The sequence below is a fragment of the Bufo gargarizans genome, chromosome 2 (assembly GCF_014858855.1).
Source record: "Bufo gargarizans isolate SCDJY-AF-19 chromosome 2, ASM1485885v1, whole genome shotgun sequence".
Lineage (NCBI taxonomy): Eukaryota > Metazoa > Chordata > Amphibia > Anura > Bufonidae > Bufo > Bufo gargarizans.
The window spans coordinates 265,542,945-265,556,179 of record NC_058081.1 but is presented as its reverse complement, the minus strand read 5'-3'; the positions used below and the strand labels follow the sequence as shown (position 1 = coordinate 265,556,179).

The 13,235-nt window shown below is 42.3% G+C and overlaps 1 protein-coding gene across 1 annotated transcript in view; it reads right to left on the bottom strand.

Moving 5' to 3' along the window:
* The window catches only part of POT1 (protection of telomeres 1), a 106,826-nt gene that overhangs the window by 36,959 nt on the left and 56,632 nt on the right, over window positions 1–13,235 (bottom strand). Inside the window, exon 6 of the mRNA XM_044280265.1 lies at window positions 1,309–1,478. Coding sequence (XP_044136200.1) covers window positions 1,309–1,478 — 170 coding nt within the window. The remainder of the gene's footprint in view (window positions 1–1,308; window positions 1,479–13,235) is intronic.

Below are 13,235 nucleotides of genomic sequence, written 5' to 3'. Positions count from 1 at the left end.
AAAAAATATTTTAGGGGCCCTAAAGCGTGAGAAGAAGTCTGGAATCCAAATGCGTAAAAATGCCCTCATAAAAGGTACCCATTGGAATTTGGGCCCCTTTGCGCACCTAGGCTTCAAAAAAGTGTCACACATGTGGTATCGCCGTACTTAGAAGAAGTAGGGCAATGTGTTTTGGGGTGTATTTTTACATATACCCATGCTGGGTGAGAGAAATATCTCTCTAAAAGACAACTTTTACCATTTTTAATACAAAATCAGACATCTAACAAAGCTAGAACCAGCCCTATACCTCACATGGATCCAGACATCTCCCATTCATTGCTCTGCCTATCACAGCTCAGGAGGCAGTTACAAGATGAAACTGAGCATGTGCGGCCTTTTCAGTGAGCAGGTCAAAGAAAAAAGAAATTAAGTGGCTCTATAAAGATACTTTTTCCTAATAACTCAGTAGCTATACAATTTTTTTAATTACATGCAATTACAAAAGTATTCAGATCTAGGTGCTGATTTGAAAACTGTGGAATATTTTTCGTGGGACAACCCCTTTAAGAAAATGCTATTTTGAAAAGAAGAATGGGGAAATATTTCAGCCTCTAGATGTGCAAAGCTGGTAGAGACATACCCCAAAAGACTTGCAGCTGTAATTTCAGCAAAAGGTGGTCCTACAAAGTATTAACTCAGGGGCGCTGAATACAAATGCACTCCAAACGTTCCAGATTTTTTTAAATTAAAAGTTCTGAAAACCACGTATCATTGGTCTTTCACTTCCCACATACTTGCTACTTTGTGTTGGTCTGTCACATAAAATCCCCGTAAATACGTTTAAGGTTGTGGGTGTAAAGTGAAAAAATATGGAGAAGTTCAATGGGTATGAATACTTTTTAAAGGCACTGTAAATGTAGTTTTTCTGTAATCATACTGACCCATAGAATGAAGGCAACTGGTCATTTTTACCAGATAGGTAATGCCATAAAAACAAAACCCATAAAACTGTTGCAGAACTGCATTTTTCTTTTCCAATTCCACCCCATTTCGCACTGCAACATTAAATGGTGCCATTAGACAGTACACCTTGCCCTGTAAAAAAAACAAGCCCCGATACATCTATGTGAATGGGAAAATTAAAAAAAGTCATGGCTTCCGGAAGGCAGGGAGTAACAAACTGAAAACCACAAGGCCCTGAAGGTGTTAAAAAAGGCTGGACAACCCCTTTAGCGCGATTGGATTTGGTGCTGTCAAACAGAATAGATTGATGTAGACTGGTAACACAAATTCTGTAAATGAAATATAATAATACTCTTTTTTTACTTTTGCAGTTCTTTAACATCAGAATCGTCTTCTGGAGGCACTGAGATTCCTCGTCCAAAACCTGTTCCCCCATGAAGGTGAAATTCCACATATGTATCATGTCCTTGGTTTTCATTGGCTGTGCCGTGTAGTTTGGCATGTATATTCTGAATAACAATATGACTTCCAATCTGGAATATTGATAGTACAAAAATTGGTTCTTGATAAATACTTTAGTGAAGTACTGCAGTGAAGGTGTGATATGGCGCAGATCAAGGAGATTAGTTCATTCTTTTAATGAATAACCGATAATGAGCAAAATTAACACAGAAAAACTATAAAGGCACATGGACACAAGGTTAATGCTAGACACAGGCATAGCAACATCGGATTCTGTTACAGCCAAAGCATTTCTCTGCAAACACGTGAAATGCAACATATAGATAAAAAAAATAGAAAATTGCAGTTCTGACTAGGACTGTCATCCCAGTGAGGAAGGAGCTAGCTATAGACACCAGTGGAGCTTTTGTGCCAATGGCAACACCCTCGTTGCACCAAATGCCTAATTTGCATATACGGAAAAAGTATCATAACTCAGAGCTTTGGATCAATAAATGAAAAACAGTGTTTTAATCAGGTGAACCACAGGTATCTCTATGTATTTTGCTGATGACAGACGCCATTTAACAGGTTGAGCCGGATACTAAAAAAATGTATTGTGTAAATCTCATCTAGTCCCCTACAGAGCATAATAGAGTACCGGTCAACTTTTCTCAAGTCTTAACTTCAATCCCCATGCTCCTGCTGTGCTCCATTGTCTACAAACCAAATTTCCAGGTTGTGGATGTAGATGAACAACAGCCACAACACTTCTCATACTCTGCCTTTCCTGTTTGTGGACCAAGAGCATAGACCAGCCCATTTGGAATCACATGGTTCTGACATCAGGATTGTCAATGAGGGGGTCATGGGGGGTTGGGGGCTGGTGGTCATGTCAGAAGAAATACATTCTTCCACAGAGGGTGCAGTCAACATGATCACTCCCCTGATCTCAGTAGCGAGACAAAAAAAAATTGCACAAGTGCATTAGTAAGGCTACTTTCACACTAGCGTTCAGAGCGGATCCGTCTGAGACGGATCCGCTCATATAATGCAGACGGTGGCTCCGTTCAGAACGGATCCGTCTGCATTATATTGTAAAAAAAATTCTAAGTGTGAAAGTAGCCTGAACGGATCCGTCCAGACTTTTACATTGAAAGTCAATGGGGGACGGATCCGTTTGAAGATTGAGCCATAGTGTGTCATCTTCAAACGGATTCGTCCCCATTGACTTACATTGTAAGTCTGGACGGATCCGCACGCCTCCGCACGGCCAGGCGGACACCCGAACGCTGCAAGCAGCGTTCAGGTGTCCGCCTGCTCAGCGGAGCGGAGGCTGAACGCTGCCAGACTGATGCATTCTGAGCGAATCCGCGTCCACTCAGAATCCATTAGTGCTGGACGGATGCGTTCGGGGCCGCTTGTGAGCCCCTTCAAACGGAGCTCACAAGCGGACACCAGAACGCTAGTGTGAAAGTAGCCTAAGTTGCAGGATCCGGTAGGGGAAGCACAAGGAAAGGGAAGAATTGATACCCAGATAACCCCTTTAACAAAAAGTCTACTTGTGCAATGAAAATGTACTCCCATTTCCTAATTGAATGCTATCAAACTCAATCTAATTTGTTCATTCAAATTTTTTAAACCATCTTTTAGCTGTAATACAGCGTACAGAAATCAAACTGGTCTTGCACAGCAGGTGATGTGCCTATATCGAGCCTAGCAGTAGCTCCAGGTAGAGAGGGATATAGATAAGTCACTGTAAAGAGAGAAACACAGAGGACTATAAAAAAAAAAACACATCATGTACAGTCGGGTCCAGAAATATTGGGACATCGAAACAATTCTAACATTTTTGTCTCTATACACCACCACAAAGGATATGAAATTAAACAAACAAGATGTGCTTTAACTGCAGACTATCGGCTTTAATTTGAGGGTATTTACATCCAAATTAGGTGAACGGTGTATGAATTACAACAGTTTGCATATGTGCCTCCCACTTGTTAAGGGACCAAAAGTAATGGGACAATTGGCTTCTCAGCTGTCCCATGGCCAGGTGTGTGTTATTCCCTCATTATCCCAATTACAATGAGCAGATAAAAGGTCCAGAGTTCATTTCAAGTGTGCTATTTGCATTTGTAATCTGTTGCTGTGAACTCTCAAGATGAGATCCAAAGAGCTGTCACTATCAGTGAAGCAAGCCATCATTAGGCTGAAAAAACAAAACAAACCCATCAGAGAGATAGCAAAAACATTAGGCGTGGCCAAAACAACTGTTTGAAACATTCTTAAAAAGAAGGAACGCAGCGGTGAGCTCAGCAACACTGAAAGACCCGGAAGACCAAGGAAAACAACTGTGGTGGATTACCGAAGAATTATTTCCCTGGTGAAGAAAACACCCTTCAAAACAGTTGGCCAGATCAAGAACACTCTCCAGGAGGTAGGTATATGTGTGTCAAAGTCAACAATCAAGAGAAGACTTCACCAGAGAGAATACAGAGAGTTCACCACAAGATGTAAACCATTGGTGAGCCTCAAAAACAGGAAGGCCAGATTAGAGTTTGCCAAACGACATCTAAAAAAGCCTTCACAGTTCTGGAACAACATCCTATGGACAGATGAGACCAAGATCAACTTGTACCAGAGTGATGGGAAGATAAGAGTATGGAGACGGAAAGGAACTACTCACGATCCTAAGCATACCATCACATCAGTGAAGCATGGTGGTGGTAGGGTCATGGCGTGGGCATGTATAGCTGCCAATGGAACTGGTTCTATTGTATTTATTGATGATGTGACTGCTGACAAAAGCAGCAGGATGAATTCTGAAGTGTTTCGGGCAATATTATCTGCTCATATTCAGCCAAATGCTTCAGAACTCATTGGATGGCGCTTCACAATGCAGATGGACAAAGACCCAAAGCATACTGCAAAAGCAACCAAAGAGTTTTTTAAGGGAAAGAAGTGGAATGTTATGCAATGGCCAAGTCAATCACCTGACCTGAATCCGATTGAGCATGCATTTCACTTGCTGAAGACAAAACTGAAGGGAAAATGCCCCAAGAACAAGCAGGAACTGAAGACAGTTGCAGTAGAGGCCTGGCAGAGCATCACCAGGGATGAAACCCAGCGTCTGGTGATGTCTATGCGTTCCAGACTTCAGGCTGTAATTGACTGCAAAGATTTGCAACCAAGTATTAAAAAGTTAAAGTTTGATTTATGATTATTATTATGTCCTGTTACTTTTGGTCCCTTAACAAGTGGGAGGCACATAAGCAAACTGTCTTAATTCCTACACTGTTCACCTGATTTGGATGTAAATACATACCCTCAAATAAAGCTGACAGTTTGCAGTTAAAGCACATCTTGTTTGTTTCATTTCAAATCCACTGTAGTGATGTATAGAGCCAAAAATGTTAGAATTGCGTTGATGTCCCTATATTTATGGACCTGACTGTATATCTTCCTCCAGAGCTGCTGGGTCCATTGATGGTCAGCATGGTGGCGGTTGGTGTGGTCCCATAAAGTGGGACACGCCTCCACCAGTTTGATGAGGAGTTAATTATCTATGTGGGGAACTCCTCATCTTCCCTGGTGGAACCCTGGAAGAAAACAGAAAAACAAAATTTTGTGAAAGTCAGAAAAAGAAACATACAAAATTAGAACTATGTTTTCAATACTTACACGTCCCTGACCGCCACTATGTTTTGGGGTGTATTTTTACATATTTTGAGCCACTGAGGAAGGAGTCGGAGCACTCTGAAACGCGTATGGTAAATCCCATGAAATAAGACACAGAATCAGAAGATTTAAGCGCTTAAAGAAAAGGAACTAACAGCCAAGGGATCGGTGAGAATATACCTTCTTAAAGGAAAGCTGGATACCTGTCGGCAATCTATGAGAAGCGCATCTGGTGACTCTATAGCTTGCGTGATACAAAGAAATAGCGCAGCATAGAGATACCATCGAGCGGCCTCTGCGACAGCACAGCTTTATACATCACTGAAGATCCCGGACCTGATATTCACATAGACTCGGTGGAAATTCCTATTACACCGCAACTTATCGAGAATAGTATCACTCGTGGGACGCCACCAGTGTTACAATCAAATCGGCAGTATTTAAACAGTGAGTAAAACAACTGCGACCTATCCATTCTACTATTCATAGTGAATTTACTGACTCTGCAGTAACAATACATTACGCCGAGCATGTGAAGCACTTTATCATTTGTTTCAAAAGACTCTGACCCATTGGTCAAATATAGGGAATTTTTATTCATTTTATATTATATTTTTATATTTTTACATACCAACTGTATCTATGTATTTTATAGATTTTAGCTATGCATTATAATATGTCGGAATAGATAGTTTTATGTGTTACAATAAACATAGATTGTTATATCCAAACTCTCCGTGTGTAATCCAAGTGCTGGTGTGCCCTACTATTTTATATTTCTTGTATTTTTACATATACCCATGCTGGGTGAGAGAAATATTTCTGTAAATTGACAACTTTGTATAAAAAAAAATGGGAAAAAAAAGTTGTCATTTACAGAGATATTTCTCTCACCCAGCATGGGTATATGTAAAAATACCCCCCAAAACACATTGCCCTACTTCTTCTGAGTACGGCGATACCACATGTGTGACACTTTTTTGCAGGCTAGGGGCCCAAATGCCAATGAGTACCTTTAGGATTTCACAGGGCATTTTTACGCATTTGAATTCCAAACTATATATACTATTATACTGACCTGGCATTTTAGGGGCCCTAAAGCGTGAGAAGTAATTTGGAATCAAAATGCATAAAAATGCCCTGCGAAATCCTAAAGGTACTCATTGGAATTTGGGCCCCTTTGTGCACCTAGGCTGCAAAAAAAGTGTCACACATGTGGTATCGCCGTACTCAGAAGTAGTAGGGCAATGTATTTTGGGGTGTATTTTTACATATACCCATACTGTGTGTGAGAAATATCTCTGTAAATTACAACTTTAAAAACAAATGTATACAAAGTTGTCAATTTACAGAAATATTTCTCTCACCCAGCATGGGTATATGTAAAAATACACCCTAAAACACATTGCCCTACTTCTTCTGAGTACGGCAATACCACATGTGTGACACTTTTTTGCAGCCTAGGTGCGTAAAGGGGCCGAAAGTCCAACGAGTACCTTTAGGTTTTACAGGGTTGCTCACAATTTAGCCCCGCCCAAAATGCCAGAACAGTAAACACACCCCACAAATGACCCCATTTCGGAAAGTAGACACCCCAAGGTATTCACTGAGGGGCATAGTGCGTCCGTGGGAGATAGATTTCTTTTTTTGCCAGAAGTTAGCAGAAATGGAAACTTTATTATTTATTTTTTTTCCTCAGAAAGTGTCATTTTCCGCTAACTTGTGGAAAAAAATTAAATCATACATGAACTCACCATGCCCCTCCACGAATACTTTGGGGTGTCTTCTTTCTAAAATGGGGTCATTTGGGGGGTATTTATACTATCCTGGCATTCTAGCACCTCAAGAAACATGACGTGCTCAGAAAGTCAGAGCTGCTTCAAAATGCGGAAATTCACATTTTTGTACCATAGTTTGTAAACGCTATAACTTTTGCGCAAACCAATAAATATACACTTATTGGATTTTTTTTATCAAAGACATGTAGCACAATAAATTTTGACACAAACTTGTATAGAAATGTAATTATATTTGAACAATTTTACCCGAAAAAGTTAAAAATACTTTTTTTTGAGAAAATTGTGGTCTTTTTGGATTAATATCAGAAAAACTAAAAATCTCAGCAGCAATGAAATACCACCAAAAGAAAGCTGTATTTGTGAGAAGCATAGGAGGTAAAATTCATTTGGGTGCAAAGTTGCATGACCGAGCAATAAACCGTTAAAGTTGTGAAGTGCCGATTTGTAAAAAAGGGCCTGGTCACTAGGGGGGTATAAACCTGTGGTCCTTAAGTGGTTAAAGAGTAACTAAACTTTTATAATAAATTTTTAATATGTTGTCCCTAATACCCTATTTTTCTAATATACTTTATTTATAAATTTTCTATTTTTACTATACTTTTACATCCCTAAGTCAGTGTGCACTTAAAGGGATTCTGTCACCTCCCCTAAGGCAAAAAACGATTTAAAACCAGCCATGCAGCACAGCTTACCTGGATTAGGCTGTGCTGTTCAATCTTGAAATCCGTCCAGCAGTTAGTTCAAAAAACGAGTTTGATCAATGAGGAAATGCGTCCTGAAGGTGCCCAGAGGGGCGTTTTTTTCTTCAGAGAGAGCCCAGTCCCGCCCCTTTTTCAGTGCCCAGCCCGCCTTCCTTTTACTTCCTAACTGCCGCCTCCAGCCTGCCACAGCCTCCCCTTCCTCTCCTCCCCCTCCCTCTTGCCGAACGAAGTCTCGCACAGGCGCAGTACCCACTGAGGGCTGCGCCTGTGCGATCATCAGGAGACTGAGGGCGGCAGCTTCATCTTCGTCACTGGGCATGCGCCGAGCCCAGTGACGTCCGATGCTCGCTCTTCCCTGCTGAGGGAAGAGCGAGCATCGGACGTCACTGGGCTCGGCGCATGCCCAGTGACGAAGATGAAGCTGCCGCCCTCAGTCTCCTGATGATCGCACAGGCGCAGCCCTCAGTGGGTACTGCGCCTGTGCGAGACTTCGTTCGGCAAGAGGGAGGGGGAGGAGAGGAAGGGGAGGCTGTGGCAGGCTGGAGGCGGCAGTTAGGAAGTAAAAGGAAGGCGGGCTGGGCACTGAAAAAGGGGCGGGACTGGGCTCTCTCTGAAGAAAAAAACGCCCCTCTGGGCACCTTCAGGACGCATTTCCTCATTGATCAAACTCGTTTTAACTCAGATCTCCGTAAACCGCTGACAACTCAGCGGTGTACCGAGTACTAATTTTATGAATGGGCAGCAGCAGCGCAGGGAGTATGGGCAGGAGCGCACATTGCAATTACGAACACTTGGTATAGTACACGGGTACCCTGTACCAATGTACTATGCCAGGATTAGCTGAACGGAGCAGGCAGAAGAGTTTTAAGCACACACTGAATGGTGCGCTTTAGGGATGTAAAAGTATAGTAAAAATAGAAAATGAATAAATAAAGTATATTAAAAAAAAATTGGGGCGATTAGGGACAGCATTAAAAATTATTATTAAAAGTTTAGTTACTCTTTAAGTGTTTCAGAACAGCAGGTTGTTTATATATGAGCCTTCTCCTCCTCTTTGCCCTAATACTGTAATCATTACAGGTACAAGCTCTTCCATCTCGCTTTGAAGCCCTATATTTATATGTCTGCAGCACAGCGGCACAAGGAGAAGCAGAGAATAGTATGCAATTATTGAAACAAGAAGTTTTACTTCACTGTTCTGTGCCGCAATAATATTCTAAGATTGAATGTAATCACTTGCAGGTAACATTAGAAGGAGGAAGTGTCCATCTTCAGTGAAAGGGTCAGAATTAATGGCACATTTAAACTTGGCATTAAAAGTTACTTTTGGCATTTGACAATTTTGCATTTAGTTTTGAAGACATCATTTGGAGTACAGAAGCCAAAATAAAAATTGTGCACGATTGCCGTAATCGGCGGCGCAGGGAGCAGTCCGACAGTCACTGCGCCGAATACAGAAGCACACGGCGCAGGCGCGAGAATTCGGCCGAGATGGAGAGAAGTAGGCTGTCAATCTAGAGGAGAGGGGCGGGGTGGAGCGCGCTGGGCCACAGAAATAGTGAGTAGACGGAGCCTCTAGGTGCTGAAAAAAGCCCCCATAGCACCTAGAGTCTCATTTGCATATAAATAAAACTACGTTTTTTTTAAGCTTAACCGCTCCAGACAAAGGTAATACATGAACATGGTTAGGCAGATCGCTAGTGTCAGACAGCTAAATAGGTGAAAATCTGGTGGTAGAAACATTTTACCAGTGACCTCCACAGCGGCCATCCCTTTATTTATTTTTTTAAATCAGATAAATTTTTTATTATTATTTTGTAAAAATAAACAATATCATTTTACAAAATTCTTGTGTCATATATTATGTTCAACACAGTGCAAAAATTTTTTGCGTTTTTCACGCACGTGATAAAAAACTGAAGGTTTACAAACAACATCTCTTAGCAACCATCAGTGAAAAATGCATCGCACCCGCACTTGCTTGCGGATGCAATGCGTTTTTCACGCAGCCCCATTCACTTCTATGGGGCCAGGGCTGCGTGAAAAACGCAGAATATAGAACATGCTGCGATTTACACGCAACGCAGAACTGATGCGTGAAAAACAACGCTCATGTACACAGCCCCATTAAAATGAATGGGTCAGGATTCAGTGCGGGTGCTATGCGTTCACGTCACGCATTGCACCCGCGCGGGAAAACTCGCTCGTGTGAAAGGGGCCTTAAGGTCGAGTTCACACAAACGCGTGACCCGTGCCCGTGCTGCAGACCGCAATGCACAATCGCCGGCCGTGGATCACCTGCATCGGATCGTGGACCCATTCACTTTAATGGGTCCGCGATCTGCCCGTTCCGCAAAAAGATAGGACCTGTTCCATCTTTTTGCGGAACGGAAGTACGGGACGCAACCCCATGGAATCACTCCGTAATCTTCCGAGGGGTCCCGTTCCGTGTGGCCGTTCCGCAATTCCGGATTTGCGGACACATTGAAGTGAATGGGTCCGCATCCGTGATGCGGAATGCACACGGAACTGTGGCCGTGTATTGCGGCCCGCAATACGGCCACGGATCACACACGTTCGTGTGAACTCGGCCTAACACTGACCTCCATAGCGGATTGTCCCCTTAATTGTGACCTCCACAGCAGTCTGCCCCTAGGTGGCCATTGGTCCGATTTTAGGCCAGATAGTCCGGCTTTCAGACTCCCTGTGCAGGGCCTGGATGGACACAGGGATGTCCTTCACAGCTCACTCTCAGACAGCAGCACGGTGCTGTCTAAGCGTGAGCGGCAGTGAGAAAGTCACCCTCCCTCCCAACCCTGCAGCTGACAGAAGTTGATTTTTACCTTCATTTTTTCAATCCTCTTTGGCTGCGAAGTGGGAGGGGGCTTGGCCTAACCGAGCCAGGTTTTTAAGTCCGCCTTTTGAGGGTGGCCTGAATGGCCACCCTACCTGCCCCCTTAAATGATGTCACCAAGTTTTGGGCTATAGAGCTGCGGACATGCACGGCTAGATCGCCGCTAGCATGTCCGCAAAATATCTGTCCTATAGGGCTGTGTGGTTTTAATTTCTTTAAAAAAGGATTTTATAGATATGTAAATGAGTCTTGTATGTGTCCAAGGGGCTATACTAACCTCCCTGGGGCCCAGCCACGGCCGCCTGTGAAGGAGCCCAGCACCGCCTATGTCCTCCGAATCTCCTCCTTTCATCAACTATAGATTGCCGTAATCTTGCGATGCACGAGCTCGGGCATGCGCAGTTCTTTCCCTGAGGCCGATGCCAGCACAGGGAAGGAACACTATACCGGCACTGCGCATGCACGAGCTTGCGCATCGCGAGATTACGGCAATCTATAGTTGATGAAAGGAGGAGATTCGGAGGACATAGGCGGTGCTGGGCTCCTTCACAGGCGAGCGTGGCTAGGCACGGCTGGGCTCCAGGAAGGCTAGTACAGCCCCTTGGACACATACAAGACTCATTTACATATCTATAAAATCCTTTTTTAAAGAAATTAAAACCACACAGCCCTATAGGACAGATATATTGCAGACATGCTAGCGGCGATCTAGCCGTGCATGTCCGCAGCTCTATAGCCCAAAACTTGGTGATAGAATCCCTTTAACTGTGACCTCCACAGCACTCCGCTACCCTAACAGTGTCACCCACAGTGCCCTGCCTATTTAAAGCTGATTTACAGTGAATAAAAATGGCTGGGTTGTTATGGAAACCTGGTGTAAAACTGTGTGTATGTAGAGACTAAGTGCCTGCGAGCTTCTATTGGCTGATAAGGGTCATGTGACCGTGTGTATGGCAGTTGGGATATGAGGAGAAAGACCTGCAGGCTTCTATTGGCTAATGTAGGTCATGTAATGGTGCCAATATTTGCATTTTTTGGGAATATCTCAGGAACAGTAAATGCTAGAGAGCTGAGACCTGGTCTAAAACCTTCCCGGACACCTGATGTACCTGTGTGCCGAATTTTGTGATTGTAAATGCTATAATGCGGATTCCTTTAGCGGACACACACACACACACACATACATACATACATACATACATACATACACTCAGCTTTATATATTAGATGTGGATAACCAATAAGTGTAGTTTTTTGTTTTTTTTTGCTTTTGCATAAAATATATGTTTTATGAAAAATCACTTTTTGCAGGCTTTTTTATTTACATTTTAATTAATTACATTTGTTAACATTTTATTTTATAATCCATCAAGGAATTGTCATACAAAATGATTTTATTCTTATAATGTATTAGCATACTCCTGTTTGCTAACACATTATGCTCTGTGTTTCCAACAGCAGGACTACTGAACTTACAGTCCTGGGGCAGAGCTGACTTCAGAGGGCTTACCTAGCCTGTGATCAGATCTCTGGAATCCAATCAGAGGGGAAATCCCTTTGATCATGCTGCGCTCACAGTCTGTGTCAATCACTGGGTTAACATTTGGGGCTGGAGCTACCGCCTATCCTGGCTGTAGAGCAAAGGCTGCTCTTAGAGCTGAAGCAGTTAGTTCAGCGTTCACACAGCAGAAGTGCTTAAAAAAGCTCTCTGCTCCCTCTACAACAGCACTGACAAAAGACAAAAACGAGCGGAGCAGACATTTAAATGTTTAGAAGCTTTGCTTACTCTTTTCCCACAAAATTATACATAATTCTGTTCAGCTCCTTTTGCTCTATAACAAGCTGCCTGCAGATTGCACTGCATTTAATGGTTTTGTCCTTAAGATAAAAAAACATGGAACATTTTATCTGCCTAAGTAAAATGTGCTTAGAAAATAGTTTGAGAGGTTAATGCAGTTTACTTCTGGAAAGTAGTGGTGGTCTAAGATCACTGAGACGTCAACAATGTGAACTTTTATTACATGGAGGGAGTAGAGTTAACACTCCAGTTTTCTGAGATTTCTGAGTTATCTAATCTAAGCAAACACCTTCAATTGCTTTTCAATGGCTTTTGTCTCAAGATAACTCAAATTTCTTAACTCATCGCATTAAGAGCCGGAGTGCTAACCCTGCTACATCTGTATCAGAAAAGCACTTTAACTGGACTTCCCCAGATGACAACTGTTCACATCTGATGCCATGTGGCCTGTGGCCACTTCCATTATGCCATTCAGAGATATATGTGGGCTATATCTCCCAAACTACCATGTTAAGTATAGATAGCCTTCTATACAGCTCATATTCATTCTTATATAATCACTACTGTCTGTATTAAATAGTCTGAGACAAAGTGGGTGTCTGGGTCTCTGTGCAATATCTTTCTAGAGAAGGAGAATCAAATAGCAAAAAAACAACTTTATCAGAACAATTTTTTTGTTGTTGTACAGGTTTGTTGTTTTAGCGCTGTATGTTTATAACCAAGTTGCATTTTTTGTTTCATTCATCATTTTTAAAGAAGCAATATTTTTTTTATTCTTTACCTTTCAAATGTCTATTCACTTAATATTTACTGCAATTTCATATTTCTACACAATTAGATAAATGTACAACTAAATGTCTTAAAGTGGTATTCCAATGATTTCCAGCACCCCCATAGAAATTAATGGAGCGGTGGTGCGCTTTTTCAACCAGACGCGAGACCCCCACCTATCTAATAGTTTTCTCATATTCTGTGGATAAGGGATAACTTGTTATAACCAGAATACCCCTTAAAGT